The following is a 26,688-nucleotide window of genomic DNA, read 5'->3' as shown; positions in this document are numbered from 1 at the left end:
TGAACTAAAAGTCAATTATTGCCATGATAACAGAGGTGACAGGAAGCCCTTCCTAAGGTAAAAATAGAGGAAACTTCCAAAATCTGAAAATTCAAGGGGCCAGAGAGATAGCATGAAGGTAGGGCATTTGCCTTGCATGCAGAAGGACTGTGGTTCAAATCCCGACATCCCATATGATCCCCCGAGCCTGCCAGGAGCGATTTCTGAGCGTAGAACCAGGAGTAACTCCTGAGCGCTGCCAAGTGTGACCTCAAAAAACCAAAACCAAAACAAAACAAAACAAAAAGAATGAAAGAAGTAGAGTGCCTGTCGGGAATACAGGCAGGGATTGGGGGGCGGGGGGCTTTGGTGGTGGGAATGTTGTACTGGTGAAGGCAGATATTCTATTTATGACTGAAATCCAACTACAAACATGCTTGTAATCATGGTACTTAAATAAAGATTTGTTAAAAAAAATAAAAACAGTTCTGGTATATGAAAAGAAAAACTGAAGATGGCATCAAAGCACCAAATAGAAGCAGCCCTTGGCTATTCCTACTTCAATAATAATCCAGGTATCTTCTCACTGACTTCCATCAAAGGCTCAGTGAACCTACACTGAAGACTGCCAGGAGCACAAAACAGTCTTCCCTCCAGAATAGGAGAGACAGTACAATGGTTAAGGTCCTGGCTTGCATACAACCAACTAGGATTTGATTCCTGGCATTCTATATGGTTCTCCAAGCACATTAGCAGTGATCCCTAAGTGAAGAGCCAAAGCCAAACCCTGACACAGGTGTGACACCAAAACAAAAATATTCCCTCTGTTTTAGAAATCAAGAGTTAGAAATAGGAGTCCCCGAATGCCTAAGTCAAAGAGTACCTCATGTATCATTCTACCTGCACCCACTGGCAAATAAATGCTCAGAAGAGAGGCTTGGGGGAAATATTCATTTAGGACTCTACTAAATTTCTTTTTGATTTTCATTCCCTGATTATTTGGGGGAAGGGATCCGCACCCAGCGGCGCTCAGGGATTACTCCTGATTCTGTGCTCAGAAGTCACTCCTGGTAGGCTCAGGGGACTATATGGAATGCAGGGGTTCAAAACACCTTCCATCCCGAATCAGCTGCCTGCAATGCAAACGCCCTACTGCTGTGCTATCTCTCCAGCCCCATTCCCTGCTTATTAGTATAGCCAAATACAGGCCAATTCAGAGCCAATATTACTGCAACTGAAAAGCAGAAAGTAGTTCTATAATTGCCCTAATGTTTCTAATAGAGTTACACAATGGGCACAGAATTATGTACAGAGGAGGGGGAAATTGTATTAGACACCTCTTAACCTCTGAAATTGTATTACTTAGAACCTTGGCAAATAAGCCTTAAGGATTTAAAGAAGATTAAGATGAATTTCTCATCCGGTGTCCTACTTAATTTGCACAAAAATATTTGGCTGTCACCTTTCTTGTAAACTGCTTGGGGTCTTTTGGAGCTTGCACAGCACAGACACAATCCATGGATCTACATACTGAGTGTGACAGCCCAGAGCTTATATTCCACCAATAGATGGGGGCCTGTTACTCACAGGGGAGAAAGCTTCCTTAGAGTTTAATGAGTCATCCTAGAGAGCTGAAAGAGAGGGGGTCTGGGTACTGGGAGTCATCATTGGAATAATATATCAGGCTGCAGAGAGTACAGTGGATAGCGTGCTTGATTTGCAGAAGATAGACATGGGTTCAGTTCCCAGCACCACAAATGGTCCTCAGTGTCGCACCAGGAGTGATCCCTGAACATAGAGCCAGGAATAAACCTTGAGTATTGTCGGATATAGCCCCAAATTCCAAATAAAATAAAGTAAAATATCACCATCACAAAGAAGAAAACTTGCTGTCTTTGTTTTGTTTTGTTTTTCACAGTTTAACACATTAACTTGGGGGCACAGCAAAGTAGTTCACGTTTGAATGTGATTTAATTAACAAGAACTGCAGTGTCCCCAACCAGTTAAGCTGAGGCTCTGCCTGGAGGAAGAAACAAACACTGAAAAAGTTCTCATTGGCTACTCCCCCTCCACCCCTGCCTTTCTATGGTCCCACATCTACACAGTCAGAATAAGCAAGTTATGGGGCCGGAGTGGTGGCACAAGCGGTAGGGCGTTTGACTTGCATGCGCTAACCTAGGACTGATTGTGGTTCAATCCCCCCCGCCCCCACCCTGAGTCCCATACAGTCCCCCAAGCCAGGAGCAATTTCTGAGCACATAGCCAGGAGTAACCCCTGAGCATCACCGGTGTGGCCCAAAAACCAAAAAAATAAAAAAATAAACAATAAGCAAGTTATTACTTTTTTACAGTGAGGAACAGGATGGAGCTAAGGAATTACATGTAGCTTCCTACGTGAGAAGCAAGTGCCCTACCTCTGAGCTACATACCCAACCCTAGGTTCTTCTTCATACAGGGAAACTTTACAAGAGAGAAACCCTTAAACATAAACCATTGTCTTTGAGACTTTGATGGGCAGATGACAAGTCCTAGTACCCTGTTGAACAAGATAAGGATATTTTGAACTTATCTCTGTGGCAGGAACCATTTTGAGTGGGAGGAAATGCCATTTAAGAGATATAAACAACATATGATTTGGGTTGGCTGTTCCTGGCCTTTACTACTGTTGTTGTCAGTCTGTCTCTGGGGCAAGGGGCTGGAATGTGGAAGAGCTGGGCACACGGGGCTTTTCACAGTCAAAGAGAAAGATGGTAGAATTCCCCCACCCCACAGTCCATTAACACTCAGAAAACCTCTACAAACTCAACTCTGCTATGCCCAATTTTATCCCACAACACTGTGTTATCTAAGGAAAATTGAAACTGCTCTCCAGACATTCCCTCCAAAAGGAAATGCCCCATGGAGAGGCAGCTCAAAGACTTGGAATATGTGTTCTACATGCAAGAGGCCTGGATTCAATCTCCACCACCAAATGGTCCACTGAGAACTACCAGGGTGACTTCCGTACCAACACTGAACCAGGAGCAGCCATGAGCACTACTGCATGCAGTCTAAAAGTAAACAAACTAAAATGCCTTGTTAAAGTATATAAGGACAGAGTGATAGTACAGGGAGTGGACTGCTGGCCTTGCATGAAACCAACTAGAGTTTAATCCTCATCAGTCCTGCCAGGAATGGTCCCTGTGCTTATTCTTGTTGAATATGGTGGGAAGGAAGGAAGGAAGGAAGGAAGGAAGGAAGGAAGGAAGGAAGGAAGGAAGGAAGGAAGGAAGGAAGGAAGGAAGGAAGGAAGGAAGGAAGGAAGGAAGGAAGGAAGGAAGGAAAGGAGGGAGGGAGGGAGGGAGGGAGGGAAGGAAAGAAAAGAAGAAAAGAAAGAAAGAAAGAAAGAAAGAAAGAAAGAAAGAAAGAAAGAAAGAAAGAAAGAAAGAAAGAAAGAGAGAGAGAGAGAGAGAGAGAGAGAGAGAAAGAAAGAAAGAAAGAAAGAAAGAAAGAAAGAAAGAAAGAAAGAAAGAAAGAAAGAAAGAAAGAAAGAAAGAAAGAAAGAAAGAAAGAAAGAAAGAAAGAAAGAAAGAAAGAAAGAAAGAAAGAAAGAAAGAAAGAAAGAAAGAAAGAAAGAAAGAAAGAAAGAAAGAAAGAAAGAAAGATTACCCCAAAGCAATCATCACAGCGTAACACCTCATTTAATCAACAAATTTCATAAGTATAGTTACTTGACTATAGTTGTGGCATCAATAGAAACAATTCAATTTATAAAATCCTGATCCTAAAAACCTTTAAAACCCCATTTCTTTATCTTATAGATTAAAGATGGAAGAATGGGAAAGAAAAAAATGACTTGCTAAATCATCACAATAAGTCATGGAACAAGGTCTCTCAACATTTTGTAACAACACTCCACACACAAAAAAAATCTTGGGGATGGAACAATAGCACAGCAGTAGGGCATTTGCCTTGCATGCCGCAGATCCAGGAGGAACCTGGTTCGATTCCCGGCATCCCATATAATCCCCCTAGCCAGGAGGGGTTTCTGAGCATAGAGCCAGGACTAACCCCTGAGCATCACAGGGTGTGGCCAAAAAACTAAAACAATACAAAAATGTCTCCCTGGAAGGAAGCATCTTTTATAATCTTCAAACTGTAGAAGCGGTTCACAGGACTGGTTGTTCTCTCACTGACAAGTGTTTGAGTGCTGCATGGTCTCCCAGTTCTCTACAGGGCACCCCTGCACACAAGTATGTCGTTTTTCTCACTTTGCTGATACTGCAACCTCTCAATGCCATAAAGAGGCAACAGATCACTGGAACACACATGCAGGAACATATAAAAACAACCAGTGGTCAGAGAGATAGTACCATGGGAAAGCCAGGTTGCTGGGTTCCATTCCTAATAGCACATGATAGATACCCTGAGCACTGCCAACAGTGACTGGAAAGATAGTCATACAGTTGAGAAGGCTCTTGCATTGAACATGGCTAGGTGTTTCCCCAAAATAATTCAAAACAAGGCCAGAAACGTACAGTGTGTGCCATGTCCATAATGCAGACTCTCCTTTTTTTTTTTCCTTCAGGCTCCAATATTCTCATAAGGCAGCTGCCCTGAAGTAAATGATGCCTTTTAGGCTTGTTCTCAATTAAGCAAATGCAAAAAATGAGATAGGTAAGACCAGCACTCGTAAGAATTCTACTCTGACATTTCAAAACACCTTTCTAAATCAAGCTCTTCTTTGCCTTTCTAAGAGTCTCCTTGGTTTTCTATTCAACATTAACTGCAAGTTCTTCAACATCAGTGTGCTTGCTTCAATTCAATCAAATCTGACAGAAGCTGGAGTGAAAGGAATTAGGTGTGGGTCAATAGGGAAGGGCCTCCTAAAGAATCTTGCCACTGCCCACTTCTCAGGGGAGTTCTAACTTTAGTTCTGGGTTAGAAGCTACCTTCTTCATCAGCAGGCATCCAATCTCCAGTATTAGCCTAAATTTTCAAAAGGCTAGTGTCGATGTACTCTGCAAAGTTTGGGGTGTAAAGGCCATATTCGCCCTCACCTGAATATATATCTCAATGATCACCAAGTCAGATTTCCTCAAGAATACTTTCTCTCTAGTAAGTTCACATAAGCATTAGATTATGTGAATACTTCATTTTCATTGGCAGAGATTGGCTCTGTAGGAGAGTACTTTACTTCAAGATGTGAAATTCTGGATGTGATTCCTGGCACCACACACAAATAAAGAAGAAGAAATCTTTATATCAATTACTTTGATAAAATCAAGCAAGAGATTTATAATCCATGATGGTGGAGTAGCAGATCTACTCCTCTCCCAAAGGCCCCTTGAGCTGGAATTGCATAGTGGTTGAAAGAAGTGCCTTGCTCATAGGTCAATCCTCTATTTTTGAAATTTTGGAAAACTATAAAAGGCAAAAAAAAAAAAATGTTATCTGTACTCTAGATGTTTTGCTTTTATTAAATAAAAAAAAAGAACTAAGTGCTCTGTTCTATCTAGTCAAAAAATGTTGAACCAAATATTTGCACAAGGTATCATGCTAGATCCGTATCTTTAGCTTTACTCTTCTTCTCTGTTTGAAAGCTGCTTCACTAATCCACTTAAAGGGAGTAGAGTATTTTCAGAAAAAAAATAGGAGGGTAGTTCCTTGTCACTGACATGCTCATTTAGCATGGGATACTTCTGTTTTTTTTGTTTGTTTGTTTGTTTGTTTTTTTGCTTTAAAACCAATGTAACTCATTGGCTTTGATCCCCTTCAAAGGCTCTAAGAAACAAAACAGCATAAAAGATGGAACACAGTCTTTCATCCTTGTTTTGTTTTGTTTTGTTTTGTTTTGCTTTGTTTTGTATCATACCCAGCAGCATTCGGGTGTTCTTTACTCCTGGCTCTGTGCTCAGGAATTATTCCTGCAGGCTCTGGGGACCATACGGGTTATAGGAAATTGAACCCAGGTCAGCGTCCTGCAAGGCAAATGCCCTACGTGCAAGGCAAATGTCCTACTCACTGTGCTATTGTTGCTCCAGTTCTATATCCTTGTTTTTTCTTAAAGAAGCAGAGGCTTAGGAAGGACAACTTGCACATGGTCGCCAGTTATCAGGCAACCAATCCGGATAGGTCAGCTGCTTCAAAGTTCACATTCTTTCTTCCAGTCTACCAACAACCTCACAGATTCTCAGAGCTAGAGTCTTGGTTTACTTCCTCTATGGAATTACATCTCTTTCCCAAATCCAAAAGGATAAAAGCTCTTTATTGTTCCTGTCCAACAAAAAAAATTTAATAAAGAATCACACATTTTTACCTTCAAGAACTCTGAGGCTGAACATTTAATCCTTCTCAGCAGCCCAATTGGCAATTCACAGGTCTTAGCAGTGATCCAGTTGGCACCTTACTGAATATCTCCAAAGGGCAATAACACAACTAACTGTGTAATTCGAAATTCACCTTTGGCAAGTTTTGGGGTGTCACTATAGGAGTTTGCTGATGGCTAAGAAACCTCCAGCAAGAGCAGGGCAAGAGCATAAAAGAGCTGCCTCCAGACATAAGGAAACAGGAAACAGTGGGGGAGGGATGAGCACAACTAAGACTATGGGAAAAATTACCGTATTTCCAGCGTATAAGACGACCCCCCCCCCTAATTTTAGACTTCCTCTCTGACTCTGACCAATCTGAGCAGGCTTTTTACACCGTAGATTTGGGTCCAGACCATTGTCTAATTTGCATGCATCAAAAGCCTGCTTGGATTGGCTCAGTTAAAGAGGCGGTCCGAGCAGCCTTGCAGTGATTGGTGCAGGATCGAGTTGGAAAATTCCTTTTGTGGCAATATCCAGACGATTTTCCGATTTTCATTTAGCAGCATATAGAAACGTTATTCAGGATATAATCTGCATATAAAACGACCCCCGACTTTCAGTTGACTTTTTTTTTTCGTTTCAAAAGTCATCTTATAAGTTGGAAAATGCGGTAATTTTGATTTGGATGGATGAAGAAACACCCAGTGATGTTCCAGATCTCCTAGCTCTGTGTTTTGTCATTCCTGGTGGTGCTTTGGGACTATATATGAAGTTGGGGATTGAACCTGGGTCACTGCATGCAAAGCAGGCATTTTTATCAGCTTTTAACTTTCTAAAAAACATCATGCTGATCAAAACAAATATATAAACATGAGAAATTGGACCTACATCTGAACAATTCTAAATCTGCTGTGGCTTTTCTAAATCTAAACATTTCTAAATCTGCCTGTTAATATTTCTCTTTAAAGTGGGGTAGTGGAAGTGCAAGACCAAACAGCTGATTCCTGATTGCATTATTGTTGCTCTATACCCATATGGCTAGCCAGCATAATCTCACATGCGTGCAGACTATTTATCAAATAGATGTAGATGTTTTATAATGATACTCAAAGTTAATTTACATAATTACCTAAATTCATACTACCTTTCTCTTTTTCCCAGGTGAATTGTTAATAAAAATAAAATTACTATATCTGATCATTAATGTTAGGTGCATAAACAAAACCTCTTAGAAAAATAAAGTTGGAGACCTGGATCATTTCTCTGGTCCACATTTTATAATTCCATAAGTTGAAGATGAAAACCTGAAAAGAAATTTTACTAAAATAGCAAAGTAAAAGTTGGTGCACACTTCAGTGTCTCTCCATGATCTGAAGACTCCTGGACTCAAGTACAAAAATGAAAGCAAAATAGTCACAATATCAGTGGTATTTTTTGAACTCTTCCCAAAGATTTACTGAACAATCAGGCTTTGGGCAAGTAAAATAAAAACAAACATAGGACGGTCTGTTATGGAGCTTTTATGGTACTGAGAAATATCAAACATCAATGACCATTAATTAAAAATTCACCATTGGGGGCCAGAGAGATAGCATGGAGGTAAGGCGTTTGCCTTTCATGTAGGAGGTCATCGGTTCGAATCCTGGCGTCCCATATGGTCCCCCGTGCCTGCCAGGAGCAATTTCTGAGCCTGGAGCCAGGAATAACCCCTGAGCACTGCCTGGTGTGACCCAAAAACCACAAAAAAAAAAAAAAATTCACCATTGATTCACACAACTGAGATATCACAAAGCTAGAATATCAGGTTAAGAGAATCTAAAAGGCCTCCTCAAAAATGGTAATCTGATTTTGCTGAAATGTTTTGGGGAGACATAAGAAAATGCCGAAGTGCACATTACACAGGATGGGGCATTCCAGCAAAGGGTCTGAGAGGGTGGGAAGAGGTTTTTCCAATGAACTGAAAATTAATGTGGTTGAAACCAAGAGTATCAAAGCATGAGAGGTTTGAGATAAAGCCATAAGAATCTACATTTAGGGGACATTTGGGATTTTACTTTAATGAAGGTTGCAATATTGGTCTCATACCAGACAAAGAAATGTACTGGAGTGGTACTAGATGAAGAAGCAGGAAATAGAAGAGGAAACTGGATCTACAAGGTCTTCGTTTAGTACTCTAAAGAATACGAACTTTATGAGATGAACTGATGAGCTTCCCTGAAAAGTTCAAGAATATTTGAAAGATGACTCATCATGGACAGTAAAATTAAAGGATGCAAGACTGGAAGTGGAAAACCCAGTGAGATTAGGACAATCAACTGGGTAATAGATGGCATTGGATTAGGTGGAGGTGGAGACAGAAAAACAGAATCTACCGTAAGGGGCAGAACTGACTGTCTCCGTTCCTATTTGGCTTTATGGCAGAAGGATGAGTTTGTTGAGGATGGCTTCCTGCCAAGTGCCTGTCTTGGCTGGTGACTGATGGTGTGGCTGACTCGGGATTCTAAAGTGCAAATTCACATCCGACATTCTATTTGGGATAACTTTAGGTCATACAATGGGGCTATCAAAAGATAGTCAAGGAACTCAGGCAGAAAAGTGGCATGGAAGAGAAAAGCAGAGATAGAAACAGGTGCTGTCATAAAAACAAAACAAATAAACAAAAAACCAACAACAACTGAGAATGTATGAGGGAGAAGATTTAACAACAGCACAAAGGAATATAAACCCATTACCTACAGGAAATGAAAAAAAGTACAAGTCAGTTACTAAGGAAGAGAGTTTAAAAGATAATCAACGAAGTCCAAAGTCAAATTAGGAAAGGAAGGACATAACTTGTTTTTGGCTTGGCTTCTCCTTCATATTTATATTTTTTCTTCACTAATGACCTTGTGTCAACAATAATCTGTCTCTCTCTTCCATTTCTACTATCTCGCTAGGGGGAGGAGTGGTACCCAGAAGTTCTTCATGAACTCTGTTGAAAGCATAAATGAAGAAAATGTTTAAGTATTTTAGGAAAGATTCAATAATGAGGAGAAATTGCTTGTGAAAGGAGCAGGAATAATCTCCAGGAGAGAGTTAAATGCCCCTCCCCCCACCAAATGGTTCCCAGAAGACATGGGTCTTGAAGGACAGACACTCAAGAAGGATCATTTATTACCAACCCTCTTTCCCAAGAACCAGAGATGATAAATTCTTCCCTGTGCATTTCAGCATTATCCTTATGGGTTCACCAATCCAAAATGCCTCCATTTAACTGAGTTTTCCTTGTAAGAAAACGTTAAGTAAATAATATGGGTGTGTGCTTTCTCTGGGGATTCTAATGCCAATCCTCTGTATGTACATTTAAATTGAGATGTAATTTCAGAGTCTCAGTGTCTCAGCGTAAGCTTTGAGTAAAGGAAGTCCAGGTTTAATCTCTAATACCAGATGATTTTTAAAGTGTTGGCCAAGGTAGCTTAGAAGTACTGAGCCAGAAATATGCCCTGAACACAACTGGATGTGGCAACCACAATCAAACCGAAAATAGATGTCATATCATTCCAAGAGTTGATTTTGAAATTTGATGGCAATATGCTTCAATGCTCTAAAGTCTAAAACAAGTCAATGTGCAAACAAAGGCCCTTGCAAAACCGGGAAGTTGGATAAAGTTATTTACTTTAACACCTTTCCAAAGTACGTTGCAGCCTAAAGAAGCAGATTTCCTAGTTTTACATAAACTCAATTCACTTAATAAATTTTTATCAAAAAAATATTTTTATCCTGAAGTAAATTTTCACATCTGCTACCTTTCACTACCCTCCAAAAAAATCCCCCCCCCAAAATTTAACTGTTACCCATTCTCCCTAAGCTAGGTGAACATTAGTTTTGTCCTAAATAAAGGTTTTAAATCGGAAATGAAGTTCAGTGCAGTGTTATGATGTGAAAAACTGGAGTGAGGAGAGAATAGTCTGTGTCTTCATCAGACTGACTTAATTTATTTCAACACCAAGAAGCTAGATGGCCTTTAAGCAGTCTTTAATCAATTCCTCACTGGAATACACCTTCCTGCTTTCAAAAGGAAAGGATTATGGATAAGAAAAGAATACAGTTCATGGGCTTTCAATAAACATAAGCTTTAAAGGTAAAAAAAAAAAAAAAAAAAAAAGATTTGTCTTGCAGGTTTACAAGGAAAGCCAAAGGACAGAATGAAAAGATGCTGAGCAAGAAAAGAATCATTTCAGCATTTGGTCTGGTCAGGAAAACCACCCTCATTACTCTACCAACAATTCCTTCACTGTGATTCTAGATTCCCAATATTGTAGTGTTACCTTGTGATTATATGACAAACCTGGCAGTGACGATCTTCATATTCTATAAGGAAAAAGCAGTGACTTAGCTTAATTTAGCTTAACTAGGAATCCAGCCTCCATGCCAAACTTGAGAGGTGTTTTAACATGTTGACTACAATATGAGACAATTTGTGTTAAGTCCCATCCAAGTGTGAACCATGGGTGCTACAAAAAGTAGCATCAACACGTTTACGAATTTCTTGACTTTGTTCCAGATAAATAGGTAGAGAAATCCCTAGTGATGTACTTGAAGAAAATAAAAATGAAACTTTAGAAGAGATTTACTAGCCCTGAAATAACAGCAGCCCAAAGGCATGTCCTTTCACATACGAATCCTGACCTCTTTAGGGAGGAGAAATTGAGAGAGAAAGCCCACGTAAGGGGTGGCCTCTCAGAAATGGAGAAGCCATCAGATCTTTGAAGAGATTATGAAGATTATAAGTGCAAGGCATGAGATTGTGAAAATACTATCAAGGGTGCAAGGTTTTCCTTTGAAAACACCCAGGTTACTATATACAAAATTCCAAGGGAAAAAAAGCATTTGGAAGGATTATATAAAAGCTCCTCCAGAGAGCCAGTTGGACCTTGCTCTTCAAACTCATTTTCTCCTTGCTTGTGTCTACTTCTCATTACTAGTTTTCTTTTCCACTCGAGAAACATCTGTGTTCTCTCTTAAACATATACTTGCTCTTTCTCTCCCCTCACATCTTTCCAAATAAATTGCACTCAATAAAAACTATCTTGTTTCACTATTTCACATTCTCCTTTAATTCTTTTCTGTAAAAGAAAAGTGACAGATAGACTCAGAGTGCCCATAACTGAATTACTGACCCAATGTGAGACAAGCATTTCCCCTGTTAATTGGTGACTGAGGTGAGTCAAGCAGAGAGGTGGACACACTCTTTTTTCGGGGTTTTCTCAACTCTTCCTCCCTCACTTTCCACTTTACTAAGCCAACAATTTCAGTTCTTAGACAGGAAGTAAGATGGGTTAGGTACCCTCATCAAAGTCCTCAATAGAGTAAATGATTCATGGCCATCCCTGACACAGTGGGTAAAAACTTCCTTAAATCATTTTCCTCACCACCAGCTGGACCTTAAGCAAGTCACCATCCATTATAAGTTCCCTCACCAGTAAAACAAGACTGGATAAAAATGATCATAGAAAGATCTCCAACAGTTTAACTCCCTCACAATATTTTGAATCCTGCTGTCTCTAACTCAGGTTCTGAGTTCCAGACTCACAGCAAGGAGAAAGCAAGTGTTGGTTTTCCAAGTTCACAGGACGCTTTCTAGTTCACAAAACATCAACTCCTTCAACAACATCTGGAATCCAGCCAGGCCTGAGCTTTGTAACAAACCCGGTTCATTCAAAGTTGAAAATGTGCATCTTCGACTCACAGCTATTGGAAATAGTGCAGGTAGGAGAAAAAGATATACTTCACAGGCAAGAAACTAGAGAGAGGGAACCAAGAGGGATAAATCAAAAGATAAAAGCCAACATGACAGACCAGAAAAACATAAGAAATGGCCCGCAGGGCATTTATTTAGCATCCTTAATCTAACAGCAATTAATGAAACTTCAAAATTTGAGGAAGATCAAGCTCCCAGCCTCTAAAGAGGGGCTCTTTCAAATCAGTTAGACCCGACTGAGTGAACACCTCAAATACAAACACCTTTTCAGGAATCAATACATGGCAAACATTGGCCCAACACACCTCTGTCCAAAGTATAATCTGGGTTTGGGCTGATCAAGCCCTCTTTATCCTCTGTGCCCTCTTTAGTCTCACTTTCCACTAAAAGTAAAAATATAGGCATCTTTCAATGACTTTCACTCTGCAAAAGAAAGAACCCTTTATTTGGGGGGAATAGGGGACTCTAAGCAGCGTGCAGGAGACCAAAAGGCCACTCTTGACAATACCTGGCCCAGAGTTGATCAGGTCAAACAGTTCTGAAGGCCACCAGGGCTACCCCTGGCTGCATGCAAAGCATATGTTCCAATTTCCGGTGCCTTTTAGTCATCTTCCCAACCTGGAACATTTTTTTTCATTAATGAATAATTACAACATGCAGTTATTTGTTGTTTTCAGTCTGAAAGCAGAACTCCTAGGATCAAATAGCCAGTTTCTCCATAAATCAGAGCAAATTACTTAAACATATAGAAGATTTCTCCCTGGAAAATAAGAATAGCGCTTCCCTCATATAGTTGTTTGGATTAATATACATAAAAACAAAGGACTTAAAAATATATCCAGAACTCTGCAAATAGTGTGTCAGTGGAATTATTATAATCGTTTTCAGAGTTAGTTTTTCTGTTCAAAAAACAAAATTGGGGACAAAGGGCATACAAACATGAACAGGTAAATGGGAAAAGTAGTTACTAGATATAATCCTGCTCCCAAACTAGCTGGCTGCTCAGGCAGGAAATACTGTATTTTTTCATACAATAAGACACACTTTTTCCCCCCAAAAGTGAAACGTATGGAGCGAATGCCGCCTGGAGCTGAAGCCTGAGTGCAGGGGAGGAGAGCATCTAAAAATTATGTGTGTCTTATGGTCAAGTGCATCTTATAGAGCAAAAAATATGGTACCTCCTTCTCTGGGTTTCAGATCAGAAGGGGCAGGGCAAAGATTTTCTTGACAACAGGTCAGAGATCATAAACCAGCAGCCACGACGTTCTCTCCGACCTAGAGTTTCAACCACCTTGTACTTCTTGTATATTTAATTGGACACTCAATAATTTAAAATCTGGGCGTGTGCCATAAAACTGCATGTTCATCATGTCTCTTCAGTTGTCCAAGTTCACTAGTCTTGATCCCTCCTGAAGTACCTATTCCTGGTAATCTCCAGGCTGACAACAGCTACGTGACCACAAAATTGCAGAAATATACACTTATGGGGCTAGATCCCAGAACTACTAAATCAGAAATTGTAGGCCTAGTAATCTTAATTTGAACAAGCAGGTGGTACCTGAAGCAAAGGGAAGCTGCATGGAGGGACAGAGATGATTACCTGTTTCAGACAAGAAAATAAGAGGTGAACTGCATTCACAGGGCACCACCCACCAAAAAATCCATCGTGTCTAACTCTGACACAGGACTAGAGTGATTTATGGTGATGCCCCTGTGTCCAGTTTCTTTCTTATTCAGTATGTGATGGGCCTTGGGCTCAACTGCTCTGATCTGGAAGGTAGAGCTCTTCTCACAACCAAGCTGTAAGCATCTCCCAGGCACATTTCCAGTAGGGTTGGGTCACACCAAATTTCACACAGTCAAGACAGCAGATCCAGTTCAGAGGTTGAGCACATGCTTCGCATGTCTGACGTCCTGGGTTCGATTGATCCCTAGCACCAAAGGAATAGACTAATGCACACATGTGGACAGCATTTAGACAGACTCCATGGCATGTACTGATACATACAATAGAATGTAGATAATGAAGAAATGCAGCAGTTTGTATATGATTCCCTATATTCCTCTCAGAAACTGTCTTAGAGAAGCAGGCTGCACGTACCAAGGGCACAGTCGAAAGAACAAACTGTTGAGTTTCCTTTATTAATCACAACACAATCCGCACAAGCAGCTGCTATTAAGAACAGCTGTGGCTGCTAAAAGGATGATCTTGAAGCAGCCCAGAAAAGTGCTTACAAGTTGAATACGAATCACAGGCACGTGCAGACTTGCAGTCTGTGGGCTGGATTTTCCAAGAGGAGACTTAGTGCCTCTCTCTCTAGACCAAAACTCCTTTTTCCAAACCAGAAAAGAGGCAGGTAGGGTGGGGAGAGGGTCAGGGAGATGACTTTTAGAAGTAAAATACAAAGAATTGGATTTAGTTTCAAACTATCTGAGTTTGACAACCCCCCTCCCACCTCAACCACTGAGGGGGGCCTCTCTGACATAGCTTTTTTCACTTAAAATGGGACAGTTCTACTTCATGGGTGAGAAGATAAAACTACATAAGGCCAGGGTTAGAGAGCTAGCACCGTGGATATGGCCCTTGCTTTGCATAAGGCTGACCCAAATTTGATTCTCAAGCATCTTATTTGGTCTTCATGCCTGCCATGTGTGATCCCTAAATCTAGAGAAAGTAACACAGTGACACGTGGCCCAAGAAACTAATAATAATAAAATAATGAGACAAGACTTATTCAGCAAACTGTGGCAAACTAGACAAAAGTTATTCTTATGAACATTGTAATTTGGTTCATACATCACCTAAGACAAGACTATTTCTCATCTATAAGAGAGATCTTCATTATAAGAGATGAAATCAGAGACTTGGATGGCTACAAAGGGTCATCTACAGACCTATGATCCAACCTCTCAATATCCTCTTTTTTGCTCCCATTATTGACTCCAACCAAGTTATAGGGTGGCCCCACCTCAAATTCCTCCACCAGCAGGTGGCTCACCACATTCCAAGACAGGCAGAGACAGCCCAGGACCTGATCTAAATATAACCTATTCTTCTTGGAGAGGCCAAATCACACTTGCTGACTTGGATACAGTCTTGAAAGTGACTTTCAAATGTACCCACATTCACATGGCCTTTGCACATAACTACTTGAAATCTTGTATGAAGCAGTTTTCAGATGGTAGATCCTTGTTATTTTTCCATTTTGTTATCCTCTATCATAATATTCTGGGTTGTTGTTTTTTGTTGGTTTTTAAGTGGTTTTTTTTTTTTTTGGTTTTTGTTTGCTTTTATGTTTTTCATAGCACATCTCTATGTGTGTGTTCAAATCTGGTTGTATTCCCCAGAGAACAGAAATCCTATAGAGGTTGCAACCTTGTGTCTTCTACTCAACGTATTTGGCTCTTAAATAGTAATTGCAGTACAGTCATTAGCTAGTACATGGCAGGCACGCCAACATACCCTGAGTGAATTGATAAATGAATGAAGGCTTAACACCACCCAATATATCTGTGAGAACAAAAAACTAATTAAGACCAATTCCCACTATCTAGTTGCCTCAACCCAGAAATAATAATCATGTCTTCTCGCTCTCCCCTGAGAAAAAAAGAAAAAAATATATATTTTTTAAAGAACTTAAGTTGAATAACAAATCTCTATGCCAGCTTGGCCCATAGCAGCACTGCTCCTAGGTATCTGCCTCTGTAACTTGTGCAGATCCTTAAGGACAAAATCCAGAGAGCTGTTTCCTAGACATGAGGCCTCACATAATGACATAATTATGAATTGCCCTTAAAGGGATCACTCAGCTAGTAAGTACTTGCCTAGGTCCACTGTAAACACTGAAGCAGACCCTAAGAACCAGTTGGGCAAGGCCTAACAATCATCTGTGTAGAATGCATACCTACAGGACATGTATTTACCTAACTTCATCCTCAATTAGCCTCACCCAACAATACACCATGAGTATGGAAGCTCAGAAAACCGTTCATGTATCATGCCTGGGAATACACTTTCCCAGCCTACACAAGAAAAATGTCAGATGGGCAGAGGAAAGCCTACTTTTATTTATTTATTTTTTATTTGGTTTTGGGGTCACATCAGAGGGTGCTCAGGGGATAACTCCTGGCTCTGTGCTGCTCAGAAATTGCTCCCAGCAGGCAAGGGAGACCAGCAGGCAAGGGGGACCAAGTGATGCCAGAACCACTGTCCATCCTGGATCTGCTGCAAGGCAAACACCCTAGAGCTGTGCTATCTCTCCAGCCCCAAGCCTACATATTTTTGAAGGCCATGTTCTCCTGCAGAAAATACTTGATACTGAGAGAAAAGTCCTATTATGAAATCTACTCTACCACCTTTTGTAAAGTCAAGTCACCTCCTAGAATATCAGTTCCCCCCATCTATCTGTGGAGATTCAGAGCTCCCAAACAACCTTGTGTAAAGACCTGGCCTGAGAATACTACCATATCAGACCTCATGTACCTGAATATCATAATTCATATAGCCTATGCAAAGGTGATTTGCTATCACTGTGGGACAATAATTTACAATAATAAATCAAAATTAACAAATCAGGGGCTGGAGAGATCATTCAGGGGTAGGGTTCTTGCCTTGCATGCGCTCAACCAAGTTTGATTCCTGTGCCCCACCAGGAGTAATTCCTGAGGTCAGACTCAGGAGTTACCCCCGAAGCACCACCAGGTGTGGCCCAAAAATAAAGAAAATAATTAAAGTAATAGTTTACCCAGATTGGATACCAGAATAGGTATCTGAACGCTTAGAGGATTATTGATACACATATGATCGCTTTGTGAAAAGTTCACTTCTATCTTCTCTTTGTTTCATGAAACCCAAGGGGTAGGAGTGAGCATGCAAAAGGCCCATGAATACTTTGGATATCTATTGGAAAAAAGTCAAGTCTACAAGAAAGGGGACATTCCCATAAGTCACTATTTACAGCTCACAGTCTATAAGCAAGTCCTCCTTTAGAAATTTCTTAAATTGTTTTCCGTATTTTAAAGATAATATTCTTAGAATTCTGAAAAACCGCCCTCATCACTCTCTGCCACATAAGATCAGATGGAGATTTGACTCCAAAAAAGATCAAAGAGCATGGCTTCACACATTGACACAGATGCTACAATTTGTGTTAATTAAACCACATTCAAGTGTCAGCCACCAATGGTACGAGTTGGTGTCAATGCGTTACAAAAGAGGGAAAAATTACCAAAAGAAAAAGTCAGAAAGAGCTCACTCCAGCAAGACTGAAAAAAGTACTAGCCCAGCACTCCGGTATGGTCTCTTGGGTCCACCAGGAGTGATTCCTAAATGCAGTGCTAGGATTAAGCCCTGAACACCACTGAGTGTGGTGATAAAACCACCAAAAAACGGCACACTTCCTCAGATAAATCAATCAAAGGAGCTCCTTACTAAAGAATGCTTTTAAAGGAAATCAATTCATTTATTCAATATAACTTGGTGAGTACCTACTGTATACATTACCCCATTTGACACTTCTAATAAGCCAAGATATCTTGAACTTACAGCATGGGGAAGAATGTGCTATGAGCTATAAAAGGGGAATGGATGTTAGAACACAGAAGGCACATGTTTTTTTTTTAATTTTTCTGAATTTTCTCCTTGAAATGAGATAAGGAAACTTCATGAGTAAAGTGGCATTTCAGCTGGAGAGGAAAACAAAGCAGAGATATGAGAGTCAAAACCATGTTTAGAACTCCTAACAGATCTTCCTAACAGACTGGAGAAGTCCATGGACAACTGCAAAACAACACATTTAAATTCAAAGGAGAAAGTGACACAGAACTGCAATGAAAATCAGCATGGAAACACAAAAATTCCTTTCACAGACTGATGGTAAATAGAGATGGGAAGAGCATTGTTAGGAACTGTGGACACTTTGATGGTGTACAGATAAAAACTGTCCATATCAAAATTGTGAGACAAACACTATTAAAAAACATGCCCCACTCTAAAAAGAATTAAATTTGGGGGAGGGGGTCACACCTGGCAGCGCTCAGGGGTTACTCCTGGCTCTATGCTCAGAAAACCGCACCTGGCAGGCACGGGGGACTATATGGGAAGCCAGGATTCGAATCACCGTCCTTCTGCATGAAAGGCAAATGCCTTACGTCCATGCTATTTCTCCGGCCCAGAATTAAATATTTTAAAATGAGTTTGATAAGGAAGCAGAGTGAGAAGGGATGAAGGGAAATTGAGGCACTGGTGGAGAGTTGTTGACACCAGTCTTGAGTGTCAAGCACGGGAAACCTCAAGCTCTAGTCTTAGCAACATTATATAGCATGGCATGCCTCAGTATACACATTCTTTAAAAAAATTAATAAAATCCATATTTTTACATTGTATCACAGTTAGAGAAGGCTTCTAAATGTTATATGCTTTATGTTCATTTCCCCAAATAAATAAAAATAGTTACAAATAAAAAAGTAAAAACTAAGATTTAAAAAATACACAAGGTACCTCTTGAAATAGAATTTACAAAAATGTTGTGCAACTGCTTATCAAATAAAGCCTAGCAACAAGTCTTATATCTACATCAAAGCAGCAAAAGTTTCGGAGATATCAGATACAACTATAATCTACAATAAAAGTGTCTGTAACAATGATTGGTAATAAAGCCCAAAACATAGGTACAACTAATACTACACTATGGTTTATGACCTATTTTTGTCATAAGACAAAGGCTATGTTGATAGTAGAGGCTAATAAAAATAAAGATGTGATGTTTTCCCCCATTCAAGTTTATAGATTGTGCTTTTGTTTCTATGGACCCAGGTTAAGATTTACAGAGAGGAAAAAAAACTATCTCAGCCAAGGAAATGACCAGTATGGTTTGTGGTGTCAAACCAAGTAGAACATGCAAAGAAGCAGATTGGAGCTGGCATGAAACAGCAAGTTAAATACTCAAAGGTGAGCAGTGTGAAAGCTCATCACCCATAATTGTGAAATCACTGAATGTGCTCTAGGTTCCAGAATGGCAGCTATGGAATAAAAGGTGATGAATAAATGAAGCGAAAAGAACATCTTTCCATGGATCTCAGGTTAGAGCTCAGTTTTGAAACTGTCTTAAATGACAATGAACCAAATAACTGGAAAGATAACATCATCCACTTATGATTCCTGATCTATAAAGCTGTGTACATATATGAGTGGGCATAATATATAAAGGTTATTACAAAAAATACATCAAAATATCAACATTGGGGCCCGGAGAGATAGCACAGCGGTGTTTGCCTTGCAAGCAGCCGATCCAGGACCAAAGGTGGTTGGTTCGAATCCTGGTGTTCCATATGGTCCCCCGTGCCTGCCAGGAGCTATTTCTGAGCAGACAGCCAGGAGTAACCCCTGAGCACCTCCGGGTGTGGCCCAAAAACCAAAAAAAAAAAAAAGAAAATATATCAACTTTGATCAAATTTAGCGAGTGATTTTACTTCCATGTTTGCATTTTCTATCATAGAAAAATGGGTGAAAACAAAATGAAAAGTCTAAAAGAGGTTCGGAGATATATTCAGGATATACCTTGTGGTAAAACAGCTGGTATGAGAATTCAGAAATATCCTTTTTTTGCTGCACAAACATTTTACACTCAGAACTGGGTATCCTTAGAGAGGAAGGTTTCAAAGCACATATTCAGAAAATAAGACTTTGAATCCCTAAGTGACTGATCCAATATCACATAGAAAGTCACTGGATGGATGTCATGGGACTACAACCTCCATGTTTGTCATTCTAGAGGGCAGAATAGAGTAACTGTTGAAAGTAATTATTTTAGGACTGGAGTAACAGCACAGCAAGGAAGGCATTTGCCTTGCACACAGCCAGCCCAGGTTCAATCCCTTGCTTCCTATATGGTCCCAGAGTGTGCCAGAGGACAGTAACTTCTGAATGAAGATCCAAGGGTAACCCCTAAGCGTTGCTAGGTGTGTCCCTCTCCCCCAAAATAATAAAAAGTACTGATTTCTCATCAGCCTGACCATAGACTTACTTGCTGGCAAACTTGGAAAATTCTTGAACCCGTCCAATCCTGAAATCTTTCATGGTTCTTTGTTTCAAAAGATTATGAGAGCCACTGAATGATACAAAGCCATTACAGCCTCTGTTACAGAATACCTACTCAAATCATTCAAATCCTTCATCTTCCTTGCCTCCATCCCAGTTGGAGAAAAACCATTTACTGCAGACATGATGCTCCTTAAACGAAACAGTTTGATGCAGCTTCAAAAGTTAGCTGGAATCACACACATCATGCTTCACAGCAGCTCAACTGGGCAAGGAACACTCAACATAAGGCCTAACAAGAACAAGATGTCAAAGTACTAAAGAGCCCATTCAGAAATCTCTAGGGTTTCTGATTAACTGGGTCTGAAATGGGAGGAGAGATTCACATTCAGTGTCACATTCAGGTACTAGTTTTTTCCGTTTGATGAAAAAGAACCCAGTCTTTCTACAAATCAAAAAAGGGACCATCTAAGTAAGCACAAGTACGGCACCCTCCCAAATGTGTCAGCCCAAAGCATCCTTGGAAAGTTCAGGCTTATCAAAGCTTCCAGGGCTCTCTGGTCCAGGAGGAAGGGCAGCAACTGCCCAAAACAATAGCAGAGCTGAAACAACCCAAACTAGCAGCAAAAACAAATGTTCACAGGGCGCCCTCCTTGCCCTCCATACACAATGGTTTTAGAGCTAGAGTGGCCATCCGAGATGATCTTGTGTGTTATGTAGTACAGTACATTAACCACTAGAACTCTAAAGCACCAACCTAGACTTCGAAGCCCTTAGGCAACATTTCTCGATAAACTGTCCAATAAATACTGCTGGATGATTTCATTAAGAGAAAAGTGGCATTCAACACTGGGAAGATGGGGTTTTACAGGGGCCAACTCTGAAGATAGAGAAAGTACCTCATTCAGTAGAAAGCACTATAGCCTAAGTTTGCAATTTTGAAGGGGACACTTGAGATTGATGGGGCGGAAAGGAGACAAGAGTCAAACCTATTCTCTTAGAGTTGGTGGACAAAAAGGAGGAGGTTACATTTCTCAAAGATCCTGTGAACTTTTGCAAACAGATAACATGTACTACATGTTTGCTGAATGCAATGAAAAGTAAGAAAGGAAGAAAAACAGATAATCAGATAAGAAGAAAAGAATGCTTCAAAGCACTACAAGTTGTCATTTCTAGAGACTGGCATCATTGGATTTTCTAACTAAAGAGCAGTGGCAACTAACTACCCATGCAGTGGAAGAAATAGGAGCAAATGCTTTTGAGTCAGACACACCTAGGATCAACTACAAACCCCCTATGATCTTGGTACAAATACCTGTTTTCTGAAAGCCCCAGTGTTTTATCTGGAAAAGGGTATTAATAGTACCTACTTCACACCCAGTACAGAGAGGGTGATATTTGTCCTTCCTGATATGTTAGAAGAAAATTAAATGAACTATGCAATATATGCAAATAGCTAGCACAATGGCAAGCACACAAAATAAGCTTGAAAAACGGCAATGCATGTTGAATTTATTGAATCATGTCCATTATAGTCAGAGCCCATGTCTTTCTAGGCTGCCTCTAATTACACTTCACAGTTCTTTCTGATACTAAGTTAAAGAACAATTCCCATTAGTTCACTATTAGAGTCTTCTTCATAATAAAATTACACACATTCCTTTTCCACTTACTAAATTAATTCACACATGCACATAACAATTCTGAATCCATTGGTGTTATCCATGTATAACACATTAAAAAAATAAAATCCAGACCACCCAGCTAGTAGAAAGCAGACAGTGACGGAAGCCTCCTGCTGCATTTAAACATTTCATTAAATCACCATCATTTTCTCAACCAAAGTGTCACACAAGAGATCTTATTGTAGAATAAAACATCTATCTCAAATTGCTCAGAAATCACTTCCGAAGCTGCTTGGATTTCTCAAGAACTCATTGCTAAAATAAGAAACTTCTGGAAAGAAGAGTCCCTCCTTTGAATTAAATACATCTATTCTTAATTGTCTCTAGCAGAAGAGAAACATGTAGAGCTAAGCTAATATGAGCTTTAGCAATACTAGGGCCATGCATTTATTAGCCCCTGACCCTGGATGACTTTTTTATTTTTGTTTTCTTTTGGGGGTTTGGTGTTTTTTTGGGGGGGTACTTAGCAGTGTTCAGGGCTAACTCCTGGCAGGATGCAGGAAATTAACCAGTTTATTGTGTACAAGGCGAGTGTTTGCCCTGCACTGTGTCTGATCCTTCTAATCCCCCGAAAGATTCTTACATTCACTGAGTTTAAGTATCTTCATCTGTGTAATGGGGCCTCCATCACCCACCTACTCCAATTCCAAATCTGTGAATTCCCTGGCCACAATAAGACCTAATCTAGTAACTATTCCAGTAAGAGTGAGCATTGGAGGGGGAAAGGAGTAAGCACCTCAACTCCTCCCTCGATTCTCTGGCTTCTGTGTACCCCCAGTTCTGCATCTGTTCCGTGGGGACACAACCAGTCTCCAATCAACCTCTCTAGAGAATGAAGATAACAAAAGAGTTGGCAGAGACATTATGCAAATACCAAATATTATTAAAACATTAATGAACTCTGGCAATTTCCCTGAATTTTGATCAATGGTGTTTATTATGCACTGCCAGCCTCTCGCACACAATCTGAGCTCTCAAATATTAACTAGATAATAACAGCAATCATTCTCCTGAAAGACCAAGGTATAGAGAGCAAGCAGTGGGTCTGGATGAATCCAGCAAGTACCTAGCTGCCAGCAGAGGCAGAGAGATCTGCATCTCAGTACAAAGCAGTGAAAGGCTGGACAGATCACAGAGATCAGGATGATCGTTAGGCTATGCAGATCAAGCCACAGTCGGTGGCAGAACCCTGCTTTGATAGAACAATGGGGATTCGTGTCACTGATGATGAGTCCCAATTAGACAAAATGAAAACAGGTCTTAGAAGTTAAGGGGTGGAGGGTGGGGGAACACTTCCATCCAGGCCCACAAGCTGCCACTCTCCCTACCTGCCTGAAAACAGAGGTGTTATTCGCAGCTCCCCTCAAAGGCTTGCTGTGAATTCCTCTGCCATTTTCATTTTTGGACAAGGGGATCATGTTTTGAATCTAATGACAATCCTCAGGTACAGCTCAGACAGAGCCAGAACAAAGCCAAGAGAACTTACCAGGGGACTACCCCACGCTGTCACCACTGCCCCCCCTCCCGCACCCCACACAAAACTCTCAGGAATAAAGGCCCCGTGCCACCCCAGCGACACCTTAACAAGCTGAGGGTCATTAAGACACCTCATTCGCATATTCATGAAAGGCCCAGGCTGTGGCAAGTGAAACAAAGTGCAACAAAAAAGAGATTTTGTTTTTGAAGCCAAGCGAAAATCCGCTTTAGAAAAAGGAACCACACAAGGGGACCCTTGCTGTCACCTGCCAAACTTCACTTTGTCCAGAGAAGCCAGCACCTCATTAAAGGAAAGCGGGGTTCCACCAGTGCATGCGGGCACCACACACAGGCAAGCTCATCTCACCATCTGCCTTCTGGAGTCCAGAGGGGCAAAAAGCTTAACGGACACTGAATTTTCTCTCCCCCAGGTAGAAATATAGAAACCCCCGGGGCAGGAGGGAGGGATTCCTTCCCTTGCAAGGTCAACTGGATATAAAGGAAAAGAAGAGAATTGAATAGAAGTGCCTACACCATGCCACTCATTGCATTAAAAACCTGTAAATGAAGTACCCAGGAATAATTCACACAGGGTTTGCCAAACCTGTGTATCCCGTTGGGTTTTATAATTTAAGTTTCTAATAAGCTGACCATTGCAACTTATTCTTCCCCACACCCTAGCTGACTGACTGATAAGTTGACCTTTTCTCAGTGAATGACCTGGGGCAGTAGACACCAGAATTGATTGTGGGCTGTGACTACACAATGGCAGCTTTCTATTATTTATTCAAAGGGAAAGGCCACAATTTCCCTTAAAGAAGTGCTCTCCGCAGGAGCCAAAGGAGAGAGAAGAGGCAAGGGCTCTTGCTTTGCCAGCGACAGCCCCAGGTTTGATTCCAGGCACCTCCTAAGGTGCCCATCAGGAGTGATTCCTGAGCACAGACCCAGTAGTAAGCACTGACCGCCTAAGAGTGTGGCCCTAAACCCACCATCTCCCCAAGAAAGTGCTTCCTGTGTTCTCTCTTTCTCTGCCACTGACACCCATTTCTCTCCCCAACATTCCTATCACTGCTCTGATTTTCTGATTTTTGTGTGGCTGCAGACTTCCCTCCAGAAGCCCTGCCGCTTAAGAATGCTTTCAAAAATACACATATTTCATTCCCTTCAAGTATTTTTTAAAAAAAAGAGTATAGTCAAATATCTCAACAGAGCTTTTCAGCTGGCACCCCACTCTCCCACTTGAGTCATGGGGTGAAAAAAATGTAAAGATCAACCTCAAGTTTTAACATGTAATATTCCACTTCCCAAACGTCCCCACCACCTTGGCGGGTCTCAGGTCCAGTTAGTATGACCCCTCACTCAGGAGTAAAGAAAAATTCCAAAAGGTACCCCGAGACGGCCAGCAAAACAAACTGGCAGCCTCTGAAACATCAGAAGACAGCCAGGGGAAGGCGAAAACTTAGTGTTTTGGGATAGTTAAGGCCTTTCCTTCCTTTCCCATCCAAATTTCCCACTGGTTGGTAAACTGGCTAAGAGTGTTTGAGTAAAGAGCGCAAAGACACAGACAAGCGTTGGGGCAGCGCCGCTCTGGAGTCCCAGTGGCACTCTGCAGAATGGGCAGCGCCAGGCTCGCTAACTCCAGGACTGCCAGTGTCGTGTGCCAGCGCCAGCTCTGTGCAGGGTCCCGACTATCTCCACTCGGACCCTTGGACAGCAGGAGCAGATCGATCATCCGAATAGGGCACCTGAAAACGGGCCCAGGGTCTCAGACCTACCTGCCTCCATGATTTTCCTTTACGCACCAACACCCTACTTAAGAACCCGCAGGTGTGAGACCTGAGAGTGAGTGCGTGGTCTCTTAAGTCTCCACTCATGAGAAAGGGGGCACCTCTCTGCAAGGGCAAGGTATAAGGAGGGGTGGGGAAGCGCGGTTAGGTCAGAATTCCTCGGTTCAAAGCTCTCCGAAGCCGGATCATTGGCGAACCGGGAATTCGGACTTTCGAGCCCAGTCTCGAGATGGGCACGAGTTCCGGAAATGCTGCCGAATAGCTTCCAAAGCGAGTGGATTTGCAAATCCAAGTTGCAAGGAACTCCGGGCGCCCAGCCCACTGGGGCGGGTGAGTAGGGAAGGGAACACCCAACAAGTTGGGCCACCCCCGGGCTCGGCGTGACAGCGCCGCGCCGCGCCACCAAAGAAGCAACTTGTCGCTCGGGCGCTGATCCAGGGCGCCAAACAGTCTCAGGGCCCCCAGCTTGGGGGAGGACCGGGATGAGGCGGTGGCAAGGGGGCAAGTCCGAGTCTCGCGAAGCCAAGAGCTCCATAGATAGCTTGGCTGCCGGGGAGTCTCCTTCGGAACGCGCGACTACTGCCACCGGCTTCAGACCCCCACCACCATCAGCAGCACCCCCAGAGTCGCAGACCTGCCCACCAGCGCCAGGTCTGCGAGAAATCAACAAAAGAGACGCCGATCGGAGGGGAAAGGGGCGAGGAAGAGGCAGCAAAGTACCCGAAGGAGGGCAGGGAAAGGGAAGGCGGCTGGGCTAGCTAGCGACACAGAAGGAAGGCGAGTGGCAAAGCAGAGATGGGTTGTAGCCCTGGCACCCAGATTCAAGAAGGAAATCAAGGGGGAAAGTAGAAAGTGGGGGGGGAATAGGTTCACACACACACACACACACACACACACACACACACACACACACGCACGCACGCACTCCCACCAGCACCCCCATTTTTTCCCCTCCTTTACCCAGCATGGAAAAGATGAAATCCTTGGCTGTGTGAATCTCCAGCGCTCTCTGATCGTCGTATTCCCGCTGGTCGTGCTTGGTGAATTCTTGGATGAGTTTGTTCAATTCCTCCACCCGAGCTCCCGACCTGAAATCCAGCTCCGGGAACGTCGGCTTGTTGTTACAGCCCAGGGAGGCTGCTGCCTTGCCGGCGGTGGGAGCCGCCATCTTCATGCAAAAGGCGCCGAGGAGCTGCAGCTCGGCGGCGGCGGCGGCGGCGGCACCCACCCCACCCCGCCCCCCACCCCGCCCCCCTGGGCCTCGCCTCCTCCGGTCGCCACCGGGCTCCCCGGGGTGGCGTGGCTTGGCGTGGCGTGGCGTGGGGGCCCGAGCTCCGTGGGCGGGCGGGCGGGAGTCTAGGCGGCCAGTCCGGGAAGTGTGCGCTCCCGGCGTGCCCGCTTCGTTCGGGCAGAGCTGGCTGGACTGCAGCGAGGGTGGGTGCGTGCGCGTGTGTGGCCCCGACAACCTGCCTCTACCGCGGCCCCACGCTGTCTGTCCCCGGGGCGACGGGCCCTCCTAGCCCTTGCCTGGCAGCGGTGGCCGCGGCCGTGGATCGGAGCGAGGAAAGTGAAGTGGAAACAGACGTGAAATTCACCAGCCCTGAAATTCACCAGCCTGAAATTTACAAGCCCTGAAATTCACCAGCCCTGAAATCAACAAGCGGCCGGCTCGCGGCGACGGAGCCAGCGCCGG

General features: G+C 42.4%; 1 protein-coding gene across 1 annotated transcript in view; it reads right to left on the bottom strand.

Moving 5' to 3' along the window:
* MB21D2 (Mab-21 domain containing 2) overlaps nucleotides 1-26,220 on the bottom strand; it is a 125,884-nt gene extending 99,664 nt beyond the window's left edge. Inside the window, exon 1 of the mRNA XM_049775980.1 lies at nucleotides 25,956-26,220. Coding sequence (XP_049631937.1) covers nucleotides 25,956-26,169 — 214 coding nt within the window. The 5' untranslated portion in view covers nucleotides 26,170-26,220. The remainder of the gene's footprint in view (nucleotides 1-25,955) is intronic.
* Between the last annotated feature and the right edge of the window lie 468 nt (nucleotides 26,221-26,688).

The sequence above is a fragment of the Suncus etruscus genome, chromosome 6, assembly GCF_024139225.1.
Source record: "Suncus etruscus isolate mSunEtr1 chromosome 6, mSunEtr1.pri.cur, whole genome shotgun sequence".
NCBI classification, from domain to species: domain Eukaryota; kingdom Metazoa; phylum Chordata; class Mammalia; order Eulipotyphla; family Soricidae; genus Suncus; species Suncus etruscus.
The sequence above is the reverse complement of the archived record's forward strand: the minus strand, read 5'-3'. Positions and strand labels throughout refer to the sequence as shown.